The 23,351-nt window shown below is 40.8% G+C and overlaps 1 protein-coding gene across 6 annotated transcripts in view; it reads right to left on the reverse strand.

Annotated features, from left to right (window-relative positions):
* The window catches only part of LOC132827649 (rho GTPase-activating protein 44-like), a 309,700-nt gene that overhangs the window by 106,905 nt on the left and 179,444 nt on the right, over nucleotides 1-23,351 (reverse strand). For all 6 annotated transcript variants that reach the window (XM_060844244.1, XM_060844241.1, XM_060844240.1 and 3 more), the window contains exons 2-4: nucleotides 8,620-8,659; nucleotides 5,641-5,745; nucleotides 3,595-3,671 (exon numbers count right to left, since the gene is read on the reverse strand). In XM_060844244.1, the coding sequence (XP_060700227.1) occupies nucleotides 3,595-3,671; nucleotides 5,641-5,745; nucleotides 8,620-8,659 (222 nt within the window). The remainder of the gene's footprint in view (nucleotides 1-3,594; nucleotides 3,672-5,640; nucleotides 5,746-8,619; nucleotides 8,660-23,351) is intronic.

The following is a 23,351-nucleotide window of genomic DNA, read 5'->3' on the forward strand; positions in this document are numbered from 1 at the left end:
TGGATATCTTGAAACGGTTAAAGGTGGATAAATCCCCAGGACCTGATCAAGTGTACCGAGAACTCTGTGGGAAGCTAGAGAAGTGATTGCTGGACCTCTTGCTGAGATATTTGTATCATTGATAGTCATAGGTGAGGTGGCGGAAGACTGGAGGTTGGCAAACGTGGTGCCAATGTTAAAGAACGGCGGTAAAGACAAGCCAGGGAACTATAGACTGGTGAGCCTGACCTCAGTGGTGGGCAAGTTGTTGGAGGGAATCCTGAGGGACAGGATGTACATGTATTTGGAAAGGCAAGGACTGATTATAGATAGTCAACATGGCTTTGTGCATAGGAAATCATGTCTCACAAACTTGGTTTAGTTTTTTGAAGAAGTAACAAAGAAGATTGATGAGGGCAGAGCAGTAGATGTGATCTATATGGACTTCAGTAAGGCGTTGGACAAGGTTCCCCATGGGAGATTGATTAGCAAGGTTAGATCTCATGGAATACAGGGAGAACTAGCCAGTTGGATACAGAACTGGCTCAAAGGTAGAAGACACAGTGTGGTGGTGGAGGGTTGTTTTACAGACTGGAGGCCTGTGACCAGTGGAGTACCACAAGGGTCGGTGCTGGGTCCTCTACTTTTTGTCATTTACATAAATGATTTGGGTGCGAGCATAAGAGGGATAATTAGTAAGTTTGCAAATGACATCAAAATTGGAGATGTAGTGGACAGCGAAGAGAGTTACCTCAGATTACAACAGGATCTGGACCAGTTGGGCCAATGGGATGAGAAGTGGCAGATGGAGTTTAATTCAGATAAATGCGAGGTGCTGCATTTTGGAAAAGCAAATCTTAGCAGGACTTATACACTTAATAATAAGGTCCTAGGGAGTGTTGTTGAACAAAGAGACCTTGAAGTACAGGTTCATAGCTCCTTGAAAATGGAGTAGCAGATAGATAGGATAGTGAAGAAGGCGTTTGGTATGCTTTCCTTTATTGATCAGAGTATTGAGTACAGGAGCTGGGAGGTCATGTTGCGGCTGTACAGGACATTGGTTAGGCCACTGTTGGAATATTGCGTGCAATTCTAGTCTCCTTCCTATCGGAAAGATGTTGTGCAACTTGAAAGGGTTCAGAAAAGATTTACAAGAATGTTGCCAGGGTTGGAGGATCTGAGCTACAGGGAAAGGCTGAACAGGCTGGGGCTGTTTTCCCTGGAGCGTCGGAGGCTGAGGGGTGACCTTACAGAGGTTTATAAAATTATGAGGGGCATGGATATGATAAATAGACAAAGTCTTTTCCCTGGGATCGGGGAGTCCAGAACTAGAGGGCATAAGTTTAGGGTGAGAGGGGAAAGATATATAAGAGACCTAACGGGCAACATTTTCACGTAGAGGGTGGTACGTGTATGGAATGAGCTGCCAGAGGATGTGGTGGAGGCTGGTACAATTGCAACATTTAAGAGGCATTTGGATGGGTATATGTATAGGAAGCGTTTGGAGGGATATGGGCCAGGTGCTGGCAGGTAGGACTAGATTAGATTGGGATATCTGGTCGGCATGGACAGGTGGGACCCAAGGGTCTGGTTCCATAATGTTCATCTCTATGACTCTATGACTCTAACCCCATACCAATTGGATAAAGGCTCTGGTTGAGACTCCTCCAAAGCTAAATTCTTGATCTCCATGTCTGCCTCACATGCAGTCACAAAGTCCTCTCCCAGACTTTCCAATTCTGAAGAACGGTCAGTGGATCCTAAACATTGATTTTGCTTTTTCTCCTCAGATGCTGCCAAATCTTCTGAGTTTCTCCAGCAACTTCTCTTTCATTTCTTAATTCCAGTTAGTTGCAGTTAATTATACATCTATGCTAATGCAAGCATTATCTTGGCATAATTGTCAAAGTAAGACAACTCCAAGAAAAATGCAGACAGCAGCAACTCTAAGATCACACGGACTTATTTGACCTCACAGAGGGCTCTGAGTCTATCAACCAGGATAGATTATGGCGGACCGTCCTCAAATTTGACTGTACACAGATATTCATCAGTATCCTCTGCCTGCTACATGATCCAATGCAAGCTATGAATCTCTCCAATGATCCACTATTGATTCATTACAACTGCAAATTGGGGTCAAGCAAGGCTGCATCACTGCACCAATGCACTTCTCCATCTAACTCACCACCATACTCCACTCCATAAAGTTCTCTGAAGCTTCTCTACAGAATTAAGGTTGCACTGTATGACCTACGTTGCCTCCAGAACCAGAACCAAGACCATTCCAACTTCCGTCTTCAACCTGCATTGCACAGCCAATGCTTGCCTGTGTGCACAATCAGAGACTGAGCTCCAAAGCATAACTCTAAACCTTCACAGAGGCCCATGAGACAATAGGCCTTAGGCTAAACATCTGGAAGACAAAGGTTTCCCATTCCTAACCCACGCAACACTGTCCCAACTATCAAAGTCAACACCAAACCACTGAACAATGTGGACTGGAGGATAGTGTGTTGCCTCCCTGGTGCCAGGGTCAAGGATGTTTATGAGCGGGCAGGGGCATAGGACATTTTCAAAAGAGAAGGTGAGGAGCCACAGGTGGTGGTCCATATTGGTACTAACAACATAGGCAGAAAGAGAAACAAAGTCCTGTAAAGGAAGTTCAGTGAGTTAGTTAGGAAGTTGAAAAGCAGCATCTCTAGGATTGTAATCTTGGGATTACTCCCTCTGTCACATGGCAGTAAGGCTAGAAATAGGAAGATAGTACAGTTAAATATCTGGCTAAAGAGTTGGTGTAGGAGGGAGGGCTTCAGGGAGATGGATATTGGAATCAGTGCAGGTGGGACCTATACAAGGTGGGTTGCGCTTAAGCTGGAGGAGCACCAATACCCTGGCAGGGAGGTTTGCTACTGCCACTTGGGGGAGTTTAGACTAGTAAGGCAGGGGTGGGACCCAAAGCAGGATGTCAGAAATGAGCTCTGTGACAACATTAGGCAGAGGGTGGTAGGTGGGTGGAACGCGCTCCAGAGGAGATGCTAGAAACAGACATAATAGCAACGTTTAAAACGTGAGTTGATTAAGACATAAACAGGCAAGGAATAGAGGGATACAGACTGCATAGAGGCAAAAGGTTTTTATTTTAGAAAGGTGTCATGTGTCAGCACAGGGTTGGTGGGCCGAAGGGTTTGTTCTTGTACAGTATTGTTCTTTATTCTTAACTCGGGGTCACTGTTTCAAAGGTTGGGGTCAGTCTTCAAGAACCAAGATGAGGAGAATTTATTTCTCTGAAAGGGTTGTGCAACTTCAGAAATCTCTATCTCAGAAGGTGATGAAGATGAGGTTTGTGAATATTTTCAAAGTAGAGACAGACAGATTCTTTTTAGGCAAGCGAATCAAGGTTATCCAGGGTAGATGGGAACATGAAATTCAAACACAGAGAGACAAGATGTGCTCTTATTGAATGACTGAGTGGGCTTGAGGGGTGAATGGTCAACTTCTCCTTTTTGTACGTTCATTCTTATTAACTGATGTATACAATAGGATTAAGCACATGAAACCTGTGATGCATTATATAGAAGCTATCACACCAAAGAAAAAACTGTATAGCCTTACCCGAGCAAAGTATCTTCACCCAGGATGGCAGAGCCTTCCACTAAACACTGGGCTAACGTTGTTAATGGTAGCTTTTTCTGTGGAGAAGACCAACATCATTTAGAGTGAGATTTTAGACATGACACCTATGAAACACCCAAGCAACATGTTCAACAAGCTGGCTGATTCTCCATGCTTTTCTCATATGGAGATTTCACATGGACAGGACATAGTTCTACCAGTTTTCCAGCTGAAACAACAGATGAAACAGGTTCAGTGAAACACTGGTGGTTCTATTAAAGGAAAAAATGTTCACTGGCTTGCTATTGTACTGAAATGCTGAACATATTCTTCAAACAGATACTTATAATCTTGCTATAAATACATACAAGAAAAATATCTTGTCCTGAATGAATGGGCTACAAATTGCTTATTAAATATGATCATTTATTGCAAACAGTCAAATATTGACTTTAAATGACAATGAAACATATTGCTAGAAAATGGATACTGAAAAGGTTACCAACAGTCAAATGTAAATGTAGAAAACACAGCAACTCATTGTTTCAAGAGATATCCTTCTTCAAAACATCTTTGAAGATGTCTTAACCATTTGCTCATTGTTCAATCAACACTCAATGGTCAATTTTCAATTCTGATGATAGTGTAGTGACCTTCAAGTTAAACCCATCACCAGTCATCGCTCTCTATGGGAGGACCCTACAGTCCTCTGGGATGATGGGGACTTTAGATAAAGCAAGGCTGTCTAATATACAGCTTACAGAGCACAGTGTGGACTGCAAAGATATGGGTCTGGCTCACTAATCAGCAAGGGAATCCCTTTATACAAATGGAAGGCACGTTTAAAGTTTGAATATCTCCAAGGCTTTATAATTTCCCCACCATCTTTTCCCAATGTCGAAATTTAAAAATGGCGATTGAGTACAGGGATTCGGACCAGGTTAGGGATGAGGAGAGTGATCAGGAACTGAGGGTGGAAACGTCTGGAAAATTGCCACCACCATGAAGGAGTATGGGTGAAAGAGAGAGAAAGGAAATGGGAGAGAAAGAGGGAGAAAAGAGAAAGAAGGGGGAAGAAGAGAGACAGAGAGAAAAATGGATGAATGAGAACAGGCAAGAAGATTGAGGGAGTCATCATAAACCCCTACTCATATGATCAAAAAGTAGAATCAAAGAACCCCTACTGTGTCAAAACAGGCCATTCTGCCCATCAAGTCTATTCCGACCTGCTGAAGAGCATCCCATCCAATCCCTGTCACCTGACATTTCCCATAGCTAATCCACCGAGCCTGCACATCCCTGGACACTGGGCAATTTAGCACAGCGAATCCAGCTAACCTGCATATTTTGGACTGTGGGAGGAAACCAGAACACCCAGAGGAAACCCACACAGACATGGGGAGCATGTGCAAACTCCACACAGACAATCACCTGAGGGTTGAATTGAATCCACATCCATAGTGCTGTGGGACAGCAGTGCTAACTACTGAGCCACCTTGCCATCCCCAGTCCACCACTTCCCCTTTCCCAGCACCATCCCCACTCTATCCACATTGACCCCAATGGAAAACAATCATCAGGCATGTGTTTGTTACACAATATTCCCAATTTTCCCTGCTGTTGCCTTCTATAGAAAAGAAAATCAGTGGAGGTTTACAATGGATTGCCCATCCACTGTTCCCAAAAGCTATTCCAACTGGGTTACACCAACACAACTCTTAAAATGCTGAAGAATCCTGGGACTATAAACATTAATTCTGTTTGTCTCTCCACAGGTGCTGTGACCAGCAATTCCTGATTTCAGTTCTCAAAAGGGAACAGACTTCACCCAGAATCTTTTTTCCTTTGGGAATTGGAAACTTGCACAAATGATGTGACAGCATGCAGTGTTTGAGACATTCCATTTCGGATGTTGAAATAAATGAAAGAAGTGTTGCTAAGGTTAATACACATGAAACTAATGCCTCTTTGATACATTTCCACTCGATTTCTCGAATAATGCTTCAGACTGACTATATCAGTGAACAGTAATTGAAGAAAACGTACGGATCGTTTGTCGGCGTCCACACCTTGTTGTCCCTGGAGACATGCTGTTAATTTTTTGTGGGTGCTGTGGGAGACTTGTTTTACCAGCTCCAGTCGTTTCTCTACCTGTTTGGTGCAACAATATTATTATATTGGGGTTGCTATAAATATACTTTCAAGTAACTTTGATATACTATTCTTCAAAGTAAAATCATGGCATATTCTTAAAAGGTAAATAAGATTTAATTTTTGATGTGGTTGATCATAAATCCAAAGAACATTAGATTGAAAAAATGTTATTATTGGAAGGTTTTACAGTTTAAAGTTGGCAGTATTTTGTAACAATAAATCCAAACAGATTCCCTGTAGTTAAGAGTGAAGGTCATTACTTCTGGCTATAATGTGATTAGATTACTTACAACGTGGAATCAGGCCCTTCGGCCCAACAAGTCCACACCGACCCTCCAAAGAGTAACCCACCCAGACCCATTCCCCTACATTTACTCCTTCACCTATGGGCAATTTAGCATGGCCAATTCACCTAACCTGCACATTTTTGGACTGTGGGAGGAAACCAGAGAACCCGGAGGAAACCCACACAGACACGGGGAGAATATGCAAACTCCACACAAACAGTTGCCTGAGGTGGGAATTGAACCTGGGTTTCTGAGGCTGATGAGGCAGCAGTGCTAACCACTGAGCCACCGTGCCACAAATCCAGCAGTAGGCCTCTCAAGAAACTGTTAACCCTTTCTGATTACAATGATGAAATAAATTAACAAAATTGATGCACCTCCAGACATTATTCTTCGTTGAATGAACAGTTCTTCAATTTTAACTGTCTTTCAGCTATGTTTTAATTGATATTTATTTATACAGTAAGTTCGTACATCAGATTTAAGTGTCCGTCCGAATTTTCCACTTGGAGTTAACAGCAGCTAGATTTCATGTGCAGTTAACTTGGCACCTTTGTCCAGTTAAAGTTCCAGAATCTGCCATAATGTCAGCAAACAGGCTCAGAATGCATTGGACACTGTTGGTTTTGCTGTGACAATATTAAGCTCAAGTTTTCACGCATACTTAAAATTAGGTTGGACATAAAATTTCCCAAGTGCTACGATGCAGCATAACTGATTCTAATCAATTGGTAACTGAAACAGGGCATTCCCCAGAATTGAAAATATGTTGCTGGAAAAGCGCAGCAGGTCAGGCAGCATCCAAGGAGCAGGACAATCGACGTTTCGGGCATGAGCCCTTCTTCATTCAGCTCTGATCTCCAACATCTACAGTCCTCACTTTCTCCATTCCCCAGAATTACAAAGTAGAGTGAGGCTCACTGAACTAAGGCATTTTCTTAATTTTAAATTGGCTTCAGTTGACTGCTTTGATGTGTCTTAATGCATAAGGTCTGTGATCAGAAAGCTGTGTAATTGACTGAATATGTATAGATACACCAGCACAAAGTAATCATAGGGTTTTTTGTGGTAATAATCCCACCTTTGGTTTAGAAGGTCTGGATTCAAGTGTCTGCTCCTGAGTTGTACCAGAATAGGTGATCAAAAATATCTAAAGAGACCATGGATGTATCTCACTGTCCTTTAAGATTCCACAAACTGGTCTGCTTCATTCATTCCCAAACACGTTAGATGGTTATCTGAATGTGGGAACTCCAGGTTGATGCTGGGTACAGTAAATAAACAGACTAGAAGGTACATTTCAAATCTTTACATTGCTTTACCACATTGGGATATGCAGTTTGTTAACTCCGGCCTGTTAAATGTTCAGAACAGTAGGACATCAGGAAATCTGGTTGAATGAAGATTTCTGTAAAACCAATTAAGGAAGGAACTGACATTGAACGTCACATTTATTAGCTTCATTTTATTAGTAATGCCTTAACTATGTGTTTTTCCAGAGACTCCAAAGCAGTTTAGTAGATGGAGGATGAGAAATGCATACAAACTAATAAACTGGAAAATAATAGAAATTGGAACATAGATGTCATCTGAAATATTTCAGGTTCAGTACTTGTGTTATACCCAATAATAACAAATTGGTTGAAGAGAACGTCAATGAACAAATTCTGCAATGGTTTGTCTGATTACATGCAACATTTTTGGCACCTAATTGTTGACATGTGTGGAAACACATCAGTAAGCTTAAGGATTTCTAAAGCAAGATGGCAAGAAACCTTAGAGATAGGGAAATGCCACTTATTTGGTATGGAGTGCTATTTCTCTCCCCTTAAGGAATGCCTGACCTATGCAGACAGCTTCAATGCAGGCAAGTGATAGTTAAGGTTTAGTGGATCCCATCTACGCTCAGAATATGTCTTGAGTTAAATAAGATAAAGCTGCAAGTGAACTGCCTATTGCCTATTGAGTAGAACTACAATACACATTGGGTTGCTCGATTACAGAAATACCTAAGGTTGAGGAGGAAGAAATTTAACTCGAATGTTAGCTGTTGCTGTCACTGTAATTGAACCAGAGTCACCAGTCAGTCATCAATAAATGGCCCTGGAGTATTGCTGCTCTACTTGGCTCCCGCATCTGACAGTCTGCTGTTGATCTCACAAATTGTTATTGTAAGACATACATTTGTTGTTGTGAATAACAGGGTTTTTTGTTATTCTTTTTCAAGTATGAAGATGAAATCCATTAGAAATCAAGATAAAACTCAAGTGAAAGTGAATAGCAGACTAAGATCAGAGCGTTCCAAATGAAGACTTGAGACGGGATATTGTGGGAGGGGGATTTGAAGCCTAATGAGTGCAAATTAGTTTTTGAGATGAAATTTCAGCTTCACAGTTAAAGAGAATGATCCAAATTTTGACACTCTTGCACTGTGTTGTAGTACTTGGCTCCAGTAGTTATCTTTTTTCAAAACTACATACATAAAATGTGAAATTCATTAAGAAATAAATTTTATAAGTTCAGGAATAAACCGAACAAGAAAAGAATTATATCTCCTTCAACAATGTGGAGAAGAAATTATTACCTGAAGCAGATCTTCAGTTAACACTTCTGTCTTTTCAGCTCTAGAACAGAGAAAGAATAGTGTCAAACTACATTCTGGTCCCCAGAACAAGCATTAAAGCAATTAAAACATTAAAACAACCTTGGCACAACTCAACCCGCTTTGTAAACATAGTGGTGAAATGACATTCACATTGTATTGACATGAAACATCAGAAACATGCACCAACCATGACAGTTCTATCTGATAATAACTGCACTGTTTGTGAAAATAAAAGTAGAGTTTCCTGATCAGAATAAATCTTGTAAACCCAAAGAACCAGTTTCACTATTAAAATTACCTTGACAAGCTAAGCATTTACAGTGGATTTTGTTTAACACTAATCATGCTTTATTTTGAGATGCCATTTATACCTTCTTTAAAACAAAACTGCTTGAGTGGTGCTGATGAAGCACTCATAGTCAGGAAAGGTTACAAACTTGACATTGTAATGCATATGAACTAATACGTATACTGGATGCTGAATCATTCTAGGTTGATGGCTGTATTCCCAATTAAAATTCAGCTTTCTCACCAAAGTGTCAATATTTCTTTTAAGCCAGTAGTCCCTGATAATGCCATCTGTGTCTAAAGCTTTAATGAAAAGCATCAGTAGAAATAAAAAGGAGCTCAGTGTTCATTTTAATTATTTAGGATGGTTTTTCATTTCACCGATTCTGATGGTTGAGGTCTATTTTAAGGCACGTCATAAGAGTTAAATCATTCTATTCATTGACATTCTATTGTTCTATTGAACCAAATATGTCACAGCCCATACATTTAATTTTCATTATACTTTATGATCACAAACTAACAAACACAAAATTGCAATATTTCCGAAAAGGAAACCTTCTGACTTTGTTGAATAGACCCTCCTAGATTCCACATTCTTTTTGAATAATTTATTTTAGAAAACACCGATTTAAACATATTTTTACCATTATGTTTTGTGCACAATTTTACAATGCACTGCAAAACAAGGTTAGCATCAGTGTGCTGAACACAAAATAGCTACCTTTGCCCATTCTATAACATCTGCTCAGGGTACTGCCCTTGAATGAACTGACCTGTGGCAATGCAGCATTATTAACCCTACCTCCTGAGGTATGTTGTAATGCGAATGCACACAGTCCAATACATGGAACAAGATTTTGATGTTTACATTAATTACATCAAATTACAAGATTTCCAGACTATTTATCTACATCCTGTATCCGTGAACTACATAATATGACAAACAGATTCTCAGGACTTTGCAGTTTCCGAAAAGCGAAGAGGTTCAACACCTCAGTTTTTTCTTCATCATCTTGTAGATGCTTCCTAAATAATGAATAAATTCAAGGAACCGGATGAGATACTGGATCTTTGAAAGGTCAGCCGACAGAAACTCATCGCTTGGCCAGCTGAGACGAGAATATGGCACGTTGCTGCTGTCACCACTGAATAACTGCATCTTGAAACCAGACATTATCCCCTGAAGCGTCTTATAGGTTCAGATTGAAGAACTACTTAAAACATAAGCTCTCTTCCCCCGGATTTCGGAGACTGCTCCTTAGGCGGTACAGAAAGAAAACGGACTCAGCCCGTCTGCAGAGTGACCAGGTCGCTGAGTCAGCAACTTGCTGCAGTCTTTCTCAATGTGCAAAGCCTGATTGAATCACAGTTCCATCCCATAATACCCTGTAATATGCAGAACATCTTTTGGTCAAATGCCATTCGATAGTTGTGCCAAGAAAGAGAAACTGAATCGACTATATATACATGAACACTGAAATGACTGCACAAAACAATATTAGTCCATGGCTAAATCTCTTTGTGATTTCCCTTACAGCATGCATGTGTGGAATACTGGCAAATATTTTGCTTATACTTATCAACAAACCTGTCTGTGCGGTGACAAAATATCATCATAAAAGTGGCAAATCAATAATCACCTATAAGTGTAGCAGTTAACCTTCAAAATTGCTATATCTATAGTTACCCTCAGACACCCAATCATAGGAAAGCATTCTGCCCTCTGCTGATCCTTTCAGCATGACACGCGATATAAGTTCTTCACTGCATCATCGCCTTGCCAACCAGTTAGCATCATTTTAACCAGGTTTCAGACATTTTAGCAGCAGATTCTGTAAAATGACTCAGTCCCTCAGAAAAGAGCTAAAAATCATTCTCTGTGTGCTGAAGGCTCCTGTTGGGTTAACTATTGAAGTAACAGCTGTCTCTTGTAAAATAAGGATACTGGGAACATGTTAAATGAAAGATTTTATATTTTCTAGAGACCACATCACTCAAGCATGCAGGTACAGCAGGTAGTGAAGAAGGCTAATAGCATGCTGGCCTTCATAACAAGAGGGATTGAGTATAGAAGCAAAGAGGTGCTTCTGCAGCTGTACAGGGCCCTGGTGAGACCACAACTGGAGTACCGTGTGCAGTTCTGCTCTCCAAATTTGAGGAAAGACATTCTGGCTCTTGAGGGAGTGCAGCGTAGGTTCACGAGGTCAATTCCTGGAATGGAGGGATTACCTTACACTGAAAGAGTGAAGCGACTGGGCTTGTATACCCTTGAGTTTAGAAGACTGAGAGGGGATCTGATTGAGACATATAAGATTATGAAAGGATTGGACACTCTGGCAGCAGGAAACATGTTTCCGCGGATGGGTGAGTGCCGAACCAGACGACACAGCTTAAAAATACGGGGTAGACCATTTAGGACAGAGATGAGGAGAAACTTCTTCACCCAGAGAGTGGTGGCTGTGTGGAATGCTCTGCCCCAGAGGGCAGTGGAGGCCCAGTCTCTGGATTCATTTAAGAAAGAGTTGGATAGAGCTCTCAAAGATAGTGGAATCGAGGGTTATGGAGATAAGGCAGGAAGCGGATACTGATTAGGAATGATCAGCCATGATCATATTGAATGGCGGTGCTTCCTTTAAGCCCACCCTTACATGGTCTCATCCCTCACCACTCTCTGATGTTTTTGTCCTGCAGCCTTACAATTGCCCAAATGATCTATTCTGCTGGTTTAGACCTCTAGTACCCAACGAGTTGACATTCTGGCAGCCACTTTGGTCTCAATCTTTTGATTTCTCCAAAAGAGCCAGCTGCCTGCCTCTCAATCAAGATATTCTTTAAACATTGCCCAAGTCTTTTGGCACTTATCCTGCTTTCCCTGCATTGATTTGGCATTTATTTCCCATTTAACCTTGTGAAGCACACTGGGATATTGTTCTACATTAGTGGCAGTATAATGATCTAAATTATCAGCATTACATAACTATCTCAACAATATATAAGTATATCAAAAAATACGCTCCTGCATAAAACATACAAGAAGGCTGAAGGTTTTTAGTTTCTGAGTCCTACACAACCAGGTATTTGTGACATCGTTTTTTTCAATCAAGATGGACTAAAATGCAAACAACTCCCGGTTAAAAATGAATGTTTATCATTCATTTTGAGTGAGAACACTTCAATGTGTTCTCACTCAAATCTAACACATTGACTTGGAGGGCTCTGAATATCTGCTCCTGAGAATGGGAATAGGAAGGTCGGGATTAGAGAAATGTGTGGCTAAAAGGATGGTGCAGGAGAGAAGGATTTAGCGTTTTGCATCATTGGGACAGCTTCTGGAGTAGCTGGGATCTGCACATGTTAGACCAGTTGTACCTGAACTGAGATAAGTCTAACATCTTTGCTAGGAGGTTTGTTTGTTCTGTTGGGGAGGTTTTAAACTAATCTGGCAGCAGGGTAGGGGTGCAGAGTAGATGAAAAATAAGAGCTAGGTCCAATCAGATATAGAAGGAACACTGGGATAGTCCAGTAGGTGGAGAAGACATGGGCAGGATAAGGCACTTGGGATGGTCTATTTTAATGCAAGGAGTTTGACTGGTAAGGCAGATGAACTAAAATCATTGACCAGCAAATGGGAATATGATATATTGCAACCACTGAGACATGGTTAAAGGAAGGACAGGGCTGGCAGCTCAGCATTCCATGGCATAGAATGAGAGAGGGCTTTGGAAACCATCACTGAAGTAATGACAGAGGATGTCCTAGAAGGGCCGTCAAATGAGACCATCTGGATAGAGCTTAGAAATAAAAAAAGGGTGAGTACTTTGCTGCGATTATACAACAGGCCTCCCGACAGTCAGAGGGAGACAGAACAGCAGATATGCAGGCAGATCTCAAAGGGGAAGGGGAATAGGGTTATAGTTGTATGCAATTTCAACTTTGCTAACATTAACTGGGATTGCCTTACATTTTAAAAATGCATCCAGGAGCGATTTTTGTGCCAGTACGTAGATGGTCCGACTAGAGATAGGGCAGTGCCAATCCTAATCCTAGGCATGAAGCCAGTCAAGTGGTTGAAGATTCAGTGGGTGAACATTTAGGGATAGTGACTATAATTCTAAGCTTCAAAGTCATTTTATAAAGAGATAAAGATTGCGCAGAAGTTAAGTGTCTAAACTGGAAGAGGGACCATTTCAATCTCATTAGACAGGAACTGGTAAACACACTTGAACATGCTACATGCAGGTAAGGCTACATTTGGAAAGTGGGAGTCTTTCAAAGTTCATGTAGTGAGAGTTCAGGGCTAGCATTTTCCTCTCAGAGTGAAGGGCAAGGGCAGCAAGTCCAGGAAACATTGGGATAGAGAATTTGATAACGGAAAAGAAGGAAGCATAGACAGGTACGGCACATTAAAAACATGGAGGCCCTTCAAAAGTATAGACAGTGCAGGACATTACTTTAAAGAAATGAGAAGGAAAAACAGGGCCGTGAAGTATCTTTGGCAGGAAGGATCGAGAACCCCCATCCCTCCACCCCTAAGGCCTTTTATGATTATATTCAGGGTAAGAAGATTATCAGGGAAATAGTGGGGCCTATTAGAAACTAGAAGGGCTATTCATATGTGGAGCCACCAGAGAATGTGGGAAAGGTCTTAAATGAATACTTCACATCTGTATTCACAGAGAAGAAAGATGTTCTGGTTGGGGATGGTGAAGTTCTAGAAAATGTTAAGGTTAATAAGAAGGAAATATTAGATATTTCAGCAGGCAGACAGGGTGCATAAATCCCAAGGGCCTGATGAGATGTATCTCAGGCTGCAATGGGAGGCAAGGGAGGAGATTGCTGGGGCCCTGACGGAAAAAGGACAATGTACAGGACGGTGGTGGGGCCTCTTCTGATGTACTGCGTCCAGTTCTGGTCTCCCTGTTATAGGAAGGATATTATTAAGATAGAGAGGGTTCAAAAATAGTGGGTTTGAATTATAAGGAGAGGCTGGATAGGCTGGGACCTTTTTCATTGGAACGTTGGATGTTGACAGGTGACCTTATAGAGGTTTATAAAATCATGAGGGGTATAGATAATAGCAGATGTCTTTTTCCTAATGTTGGGGGTTTCAAGACTATAGGCATATATTTAAGGTGAGAGGAGAAAAACTTTAAAAAGAACATGAGGGATATTTGTTTTTACACAGAAAGTGGTTTGCAGAGGAAGTGGTGGATGCAGGTACAGTTACCATGTTTGAAAGGCATTTGGATAAGTACATGAATAAGAAATGTTTGGAGGGATATATACCTAAGAGCAGGCAGGTGGTACTAGTTTAGTTTGAGATTATGGCTGGCATGAACTGGTTAGACAGAAGGGTCTGTTTCTATGTTGTATGACTCTACTATGATTCTATATATTCAATATTTCACTGGCCACAGATGAAGTGTCAGATGACTGGAGGATAGCTAATGTGGTTCCTTTGTTCAGGAAAGATGGCACGGATAGGCCAGGTAATTACAACCCTGTATTCTTTTTCTAAGATATTAAAACAAAGGGTGAGGATGATACAAAGAGTATTCAGAGGGATAGAGACAGGTGAAGCAGCTAAGGAGCAAGTCTGAAGACTAACTATAATTTGGGAAAATGTGAGATTATGCACTTTGGCAGGAAGAATAAAGGACCTGAATATTATTTAAATAGAGAATGACAGCAGAAAGCTGCTGCACAGAGAGTTCAGGGAGTCTGGATTTTTATGTCGTCATTGTCAACGGGAATAGTACCAGAGGACTGGAGGATAGCGAATGTGGTCCCCTTGTTCAAGAAAGGGAGTAGGGATAGCCCTAGTAACTATAGGCCAGTGAGTCTGACTTCAGTGGTGGGCAAAGTCTTAGAGAGAATGGTAAGGGATAAGATTTATGAACATCTGGATAGGAATAACGTGATCAAGGATAGCCAGCATGGTTTTGTGAAGGGCAGGTCGTGCCTCACAAACCTTATTGAGTTCTTTGAGAAAGTGACTAAGGAAGTGGACGAGGGTAAAGCAGTAGATGTTGTGTATATGGATTTTAGTAAGGCGTTCGATAAGGTTCCCCATGGTAGGCTAATGCTAAAACTACGGAGGTATGGCATTGAGGATACATTAGAGGTTTGGATTAGGAATTGGCTGGCTGGAAGGAGACAGAGGGTAGTAGTTGATGGACTAAGTTCATCTTGGAGTGCAGTTACTAGCGGTGTACCACAAGGATCTGTTTTGGGACCATTGCTTTTTGTTATCTTTATAAATGATCTAGAGGAAGGGCTTGAAAGCTGGGTAAGCAAGTTTGTGGATGACACAAAAGTCGGTGGAGTTGTGGATAGTGAGGAAGGAAGTGGTAGGTTACAGCAGGATATAGATAAGTTGCAGAGCTGGGCAGAAAGGTGGCAAATGGAATTCAATGTAGCTAAGTGTGAAGTCATTCACTTTGGTAGGAGTAACAAGATGATGGATTACTGGGCTAATGGTAGGCTACTTGGTAGTGTGGATGAGCAGAGGGATCTTGGTGTCCATGTACACAGATCTCTGAAAGTTGCCACCCAGGTAAATAGTGCTGTGAGGAAGGCATATGGTGTACTGGGCTTTATTGGTAGAGGAATTGAGTTCCGGAGTCCTGAGGTCATGTTGCAACTGTATAAGACTCTGGTGCGGCCTCATCTGGAGTATTGTGTGCAGTTTTGGTCGCCATACTATAGGAAGGATGTGGAGGCATTGGAACGAGTGCAGAGGAGGTTTACCAGGATGTTGCCTGGAATGGTAGGAAAATCTTATGAGGAAAGGCTGAGGCACTTGGGGCTGTTCTCATTGGAGAAGAGAAGGTTTGGGGAGATTTGATAGAGGTGTATAAGATGATTAGTGGTTTAGATAGGGTCGACACTGAGAACCTTTTACCGCTAATGGAGTCAGGTGTTACTAGGGGACACAGCTTTAAATTAAGGGGTGGTAGGTATAGGACAGATGTTAGGGGTAGATTCTTTACACAGCGGGTTGTGAGTTCATGGAATGCCCTGCCCTGCAGTGGTGAACTCTCCTTCTTTATGGTCATTTAAGCGGGCATTGGATAGGCATTTGGAAGTTATTGGGCTAGTGTAGGTTAGGTAGGATTCGGTCGGCGCAACATCGAGGGCCGAAGGGCCTGTACTGCGCTGTATCTTTCTATGTTCTATGTTCCTTGTACAAAAATCACAAAATACTATTACCCAAGTTCAGCGGACAATAGGGAAAGTAAATTAAATGCTGCCCTTTATTTCAAAGGGAACACAGTATACCAATTGAGACATTTTGCTAAAACAAAAAACAAATTTTGGGGCAACACAGTGGCTCAGTGGTTAACACTGCTGCCTCACAGCACCAGGGTCCCAGGTTTGATTCCTGCCTCGGATGACTGTCTGTGTGGAGTATGCACATTCTCCACGTGTCTGCGTGGGTTTCCTCCGGGTGCTCTGGTTTCCTCCCACTGTCCAAAGATGTGCAGGTCAGGTGAATTGGCCATGCTAAATTGCCAATAGTGTTAGGTGCATTGGTTAGAGTGAAATGGGTCTGGGTGGGTTACTCTTCGGAGGGTTGGTGCGGACTGGTTGGGCTGAAAGGCCGGTTTCTACACTGTTGGAAATCTAATCCAATCTAATAACAAGAATGAATGACTAGTTAGATCATAACTAATGTACTACAGACAGAGCTGAGGAGGAAGTTCCTCTCTCAGAGGTTAGTAAATTTGTGGAATTCTTTACCATAGAGTGCTGTTCCAGTTGGGTCATTAAGCACATTGTAGGCTGCGATAGACAGATTTTTAATCAGTATGGGAATGAAGGATTATAGTAAGAAGGCAGGATCGTGCAGTGAGGATGATCAGATAAGGCATGATTTCAATGAATGGCAGAGCAGACTCATTGGACCAAATGGCCTCCTTCTGCTCCCACATCATTTGGACTTATGGACCATGAAGAATGCCCACTCGCTCACCCATCTGTTTCCTGAGCTGAATCCCAAAACAGTCTGGATTACATTTTGCATTGCAGCACATCAACATGGAAACTGTTTGACTGCATTGACAACATAGCAGGCCTGTCTAAACAGAAGAAGGTATGAGTTAACTACCGATATTTTTCATTGCCTCTTACAAAATCTGGACATTGTAAGTGTATGCAAGTTGAGTAAAGGCACATTTACTGCTCTACAATGTTTTCCTTCAGCATTTGTTTGACATCGACTGTGGTTGTAGCCAAGTCAGGTTGCAAAGCGACCTACTTGGCTATCTCGAAGCCCTGTTTACAACAAATTTGTGGGTGGATCCCTTGGGATCCATCTCATCAGGATTTTACTGTCTTGCTTTATTGAGGTTTATGTTCCTTGAGGATGACTTGTTATCCAATCCCTCCCTGGAATATTGTTCAGAGGTTTATCCCTAAGAGAGGACAGCTGATCTCTAAACAATGAATGCCTCTGAGTCTTCTCTCCATTCATCTGTGTTTCTTTCCTGTTTTGTATTAACTGTATAAACCCTTTGGAGCTTATATTCTTTAACAGCTATTCGGAGCAAAGGGAAGCACTGTGGACTAGAATCCTGTAAAGAATTTAGCTTCTGCAGAATTCACAGTGGTATATCACACAGATGTATGTGTATTGCTAACTTCTGTCTTGCGATATCAGATGATATTGTGACAATACAACAGACTGAAGAGGATGTTGCAAAAGGAGGATAAAGAAGATTTTAAATAGGTTAGAAACTTATCTGTCTTCAGTGTATGGTATCATAGCAATTACATGTGGCACAGAACTTAATAACCGATTTTTATATTAATTTTAATTTTTACACAAGGTTAAACAGTGATGATATATTAAAGAAGCAAATGTATTTATAATAATTTATGGTGCTTGACTTATAAAATATGAATTCTCTTAACAGGTTAATTCAAGTGAGGGAAGCTGGAGGGAAATATTTCACTGCAAAGAATGTACACATTTCACGCAGTTAGGTATAAAGAGCACCCTGAGATAGTTAAGACCTATCAAGAATTTGACAAAAATATTGCTTTTGCTTTAGATCAGTAACATTTTTCCCAATGAATGGTGTTTCTCAGAAACATTCAATTTTGTGATACCAATAAGTTAATGCCTAATTTTTCATGTCATTTTGAATGGGTGTTATTAAAAGGAATAGAGAATACAAAATTCTTAATGAGAATTTGGTGTGGGGTGGATTGGTATTTCCTCTACCTATTACAGTGGAACCTTGATTATCCAGCATTTGATTATCCGAATTTCGGATTACCAGCAAGATCGCAAGGTCCGGTGTTTGGCTAAACTGTGTTATTCAGCATTCGATTATCCGAACACTCAATTATCTGTCAAAATAATCCCCGCCTGTGTCATTTGTACAAACAAGATTCCTCTGTACATGCTCATGACATTGCAAGACGGTGGGAAGACCTCTAATGATAAGTCTAATAATGTTGCAGATGGAAACTACTGGAATAATTGCAGAAATTCCTGTAAAGACCAAATATGAAAAATCTCACTATGTTCACTATGAAGACTAGAGGGAACCATGTTATTTATTTTCATTTCCAAATTTTATTTCGGCTGCTGCATATATTCAAACAACAAAAGAGGAATATATGAATAGAAAGTGTTTCGAGGGATATGGGCCAGGTGCTGGCAGGTGGGACTAGATTAGGTTGGGATATCAGGTTGGCATGGACGAATTGGACTGAAGGGTCTGTTTCCATGCTGTACACCTCGATGATCTATGATTTCACAGGATATTCCCAGCATATGTTAATAATCCTGCAAATTCAGTAATTGTTTAGGCACAATTTTAATGCATTAAACGCCTGTTTCAATGCACTGCTACAGACTAGAGTCGCATCAACCTGTCATGTCACTGCATACATTATTTAATCTGAGTCATAATACAAATACTGCCATGGATTTTTGAGTGTAATGAGAACTCCAAATCCATGTTTTCAATATTAAATCACCATTTTGGGATTAACACATGCTCAACTCATATTCATTTACTTTCTTTACAAACATAATTAACCCACACTTGTCAATGTATTAACAGGAAGAATCTTCTTTTCAGTAAAATCTTAGAGGTGCCTGTCTCACAGCCTATGATGGAAAATATTAAGCGTGCTTTCGAGTAGGTCTACTTTAGTCCATTAAAATCCCTTCAGAATACCAGTTCAGTATTGCGCTAAATGTACAGTTTTTCTAAATTTAACTGGAACAAGTTATGTACTGAAGGAAGTCTCCATTTTGATGGACAATTTTGCAACTCGCCCCAGATTCAAACTGTAGAACGTCAGATGACTTGATCACCTCTGAGTGAAACGAGCTGAGAACCTGAAATGCTCACTAACACAGCACTATCTGACAATGAATATCAACGGTCAGCTTCAATCAGAGCTCTGAGAGATTCGATTTCAAGTCTTGATGACATTAACTGATCCCGACAACCATGCTCCATAATGCTGTACAAAAATCACTGTCACTTTCCAAATAAATACCTTGATTATTAATTGGACTGGAGTTGGGTGTTTCTGAAAAATTGACCCTGGAATAAACTAAGACAAAATTTGCAGAAAAGTATTTACTTTGTCCATATATCATTCATACTGAGTGATATTTTATCAATTTTATTCCATGCGCAGTTACTGGAATGAATGCATTTCCCCACAATGACAGTCCTTAATAAATGCTGTATTCTTATAAATCATTAAGATGCTGGCCTGTCAAGAGACCTTCAATCTGCCAAAGGCTTTCTTTATGACACACCAACTTCAAATTGCTCATTGGTTCACCATACACTCATTTCTCCATTTGTTACACTGCTCTAAAAAGATTTTTTTTTATTTGAAGTTATTATGGACTGGGGGAGACCCCCTCAAAACATTTTAAGAAAGCAGCCTGGACCCTCACATTGCTCGTTGTCTTAAGCAGGTATATGTTGATATTCCAGGAGGGTTGTAGTTGGCCCAACCACTTAGTTTTAAATGAAATAGAGTTTACTTGCAAGATTACTGAATGAAACACAAACAAAAGAGAACAGAATATAGAATAACAACCCATTTGAAAACCCAAATCAATGATGCTGTTCCAAATTTGTGCAACAATCCCCATAAACACCCCTTGGCAAAAAAGATAAAATCAAACTCAGGGTCTTACAGGAGAGAGAGAGAGAGAGAGACAGACAGACAGACAGACAGAGAGAGAGAGAGAGAGAGATATAACAGAGAGATTCAGCATGGAACACCTTCCTCCATGGAGCTATTTCTTGGACCAGCAGCCTCAAACCTGCCTGCTTTCAGTGAACAGCCAGATTGCTAAAGTCAAACCAAACCAGAGACAAGCTGAACTGGGAGAACTGGCTGCTCCCCTTTCATTGTACAAGTGTCTTTTTTTAAACTTGAAAGCCTTTTTTCCTGAGGCAGTATATGTCAGCTATAATCAAATTGATCCTTAAAATCCTTCAAACCTAGACTTTTCAGAATCGCTGCTTTTACGAACTCTCTGAAGAAAGAGGCCAAGGACAGTATAACCTTGTTAAAGAAGCAGCATCATCATAAAATCACTTGCCCAGCATTTATTGCCCATCTCAAATTGCCCATGAGAAGGTGGTGGAGAATTGCCTCTTGAACTGGTGCAGCCCATTTGATGTGTGAATACCCAGATACTGTTGAGGATTTCTAGGCGTTTGACCCAGTGATGCTGAAGGACTGGCAATATGACTCTGCCCAAGTCAGGGTGGTGAGTGGATTAAATGAGAGATTGCAGGTGGTGGTGTTCCAAGGTGTCTCCTGCCATTGTCCTTTAATTTGGAAGTGGCCATGGGTTTGGAAGGCACTATCTAAGGAGCCTTCGTGAATTCCTGTAGTGCATCTTATAGATAGTACACATTGCCGCGACTGTGCATAGATAGGGGAAAGAGTGAATGTTTGTGGATGTGGTGCCAATTAACCTTTGTTCGGGATGGTGTTAAGCTTTTTAAGTATTTATTGAGTAGCACTCACTGAGGCAAGTGGGAATATTCCATCACACTCCTGACTTGTGCCTTGGACTTTGGAATGTCAGGAGCTGAGTTACTTGCTGGAAAAATCCTAGCCTCCACCTGCTCTTCTAGCCACAGTCCTTACCTGACTAGCCCAATTTAATTTCTCGAGAATGGTAACATTCAGGCTGTTGATAGTGGGGGATTCAGTGATGCTAATACTATAATACCATTAAAAGTTAAAGGGTGGTGGTTGGATTCTCTCTTGTTGGATATAGTCATTGCCTGGGACTTGTATGGCGTGAAAGTTATTTTACCATTTGTCAGCCCACTATTTCCAGATCTTACTGTATTTGAAATAGACTGCTTCTGTATCTGAGTAGTCATGAATGGTGCTGTACATGTTGCAATCATCAGTGAACATCCCCACATCTGGCCTTATCATGAAGAGAAGGTGAATGATGAAACAGCTGAAGCTACTGTATATGGCCAGCTCATTTCAGTTTCTGGTCAATGGCAATGCTCAGGATGTTGATAATTATTCTTTCTGATGTTAAATATTGCTGAACAGACATTTTAGTTAGCATACATATTTATGTGCAAACACTTTATTTAAAGATAAAAATATCAAGCTACCAATAAACAAAATGTGTCACATTCTGTTGATGATTCCACATAATGCCATAATTGATATAACAAGGTGCCTGAGGGTGTGAGTATTCTCTAGGAATGTGTCAGCAGCTTACACTGGGGATGGTAGGAACCAATTAAAGATCAATTACATGCCCTGGCAAATGGTCAATATGCTCAAATAGTTTGTGAAGGAGGGGACTAATCTACTATCGGAGTATGAAAAAGGTGATCAAAACCATGGTCATTGTAAGAAAGCTATTAAGGGAAGGGATTGTTCCAATCTGAGACAATGAAAAGTAAGATGTAAAGAGAAGGGATCAGAGGACTACATAAGTCTAAGTAGATCACAGAAGTTTGTAAAAATTCCAGAAGTTTGGAAAATCTAAAATATGAATCCAGCTCAAGTCTTACTGAGATCCATTCTCCATGTTTGAAACCGGAAATATACTCTGTTCAGCTGGAATATCTACAGCCTAGTTTGTTAGGTCATGTCATACGTTCAACAAATCGTAACAGTTTGCTGTAATTGCTGGTCTTGTTAAATCTAAATTCTTTACAGTATAGAATGCAAAGGCATCTTCACTCTTACTGATGTTAAGTAATGTCGAGCAGAAGATAGAGTTGCATTATTGGGGTGCCATGGTGCCTCATGGTTAGCACTGCTGCCTCACAGCACCAGGGACCTGGGTTCAATTCCCCCACTGGGTGACTGTCTGTATGGAGTTTGCACATTCGCCCCGTGTCCGCGTGTGTTTTCTCTGGATGCTCCAGTTTCCTCCCACGATCCAAAGATGTGCTGGTCAGGTGAATTGGCCATGCCTGACTAGGTGCATTAGTCAGGAGTAAATATAGAGTAGGGGAATGGGTCTGGGTGGGTTACTCTCCGGACGGTCGGTGTGGACTTGTTGGGCCGAAGAGCCTGTTTCCATACAGTAGGGAATCTAACCTAATTACATATTAATGTAGAATAAGACTATTAGAATGCAAATTATTCAGTTACTAATATATTGAACTCAAATTTTAAATCAACATATAACATGCAGTTAATGAACATTTTCACATACTGCCATGCTTGATAACAAATGAGAATCTGACAATACTTTCATACCATAAATTTCATTCTCCAAGATTTCTAAGCACTAGCAGAGGCCATGGCTAAACATTGGCAACTATACTCCAAAACAGAACATCATAGACAACACAGCTCATGAAGAAGCTATTTGGTTCATCATATCGGAGCTACCTCTTGATAGATTAATTAATTCCACTATTCGGCAGCAATGCAGAGCTTTGGAAAGCTTCTACTGTAAGGACAGAGACAGAAATTGTATAATTTGCTGAAACAGGGCTGTTTCCTTCAACTCCCTGAAAAGGTTAAATATTCATCTCCAGTGAATTATGGTAACCCAAAATACATACAAATCTTAAGGACAACACATGTTCAGATACTCAATTGTCATTAATTTGTGGAAGTTTCAAACTGTTCCAGGGTGAAATTGTCTCTTTTTCTTGTTGTAAATGGATGGTGGGGTACCAAGCAGTCTACAAATACAACAGTGATAAAAAAAAGCAAGGAAGTTCTTCTTGAAAAGTTCTTTGTAAATTATATAAGGCTTATTCTACTTTCAATACAGCAAATCCATGTGAAAAATGCTCATTTGCAAAAATAAGTACGTTAGGTTTCAAGACAGGATCTTATGGTCTTAGAAGAATGCATCTCTGCAAATCCTATTCAGATTTCAAACAGTACTTTTTCCATGGAGTATAATTTGCTTTCCTCTG

This window comes from Hemiscyllium ocellatum, chromosome 25 (genome assembly GCF_020745735.1).
Source record: "Hemiscyllium ocellatum isolate sHemOce1 chromosome 25, sHemOce1.pat.X.cur, whole genome shotgun sequence".
Lineage (NCBI taxonomy): Eukaryota > Metazoa > Chordata > Chondrichthyes > Orectolobiformes > Hemiscylliidae > Hemiscyllium > Hemiscyllium ocellatum.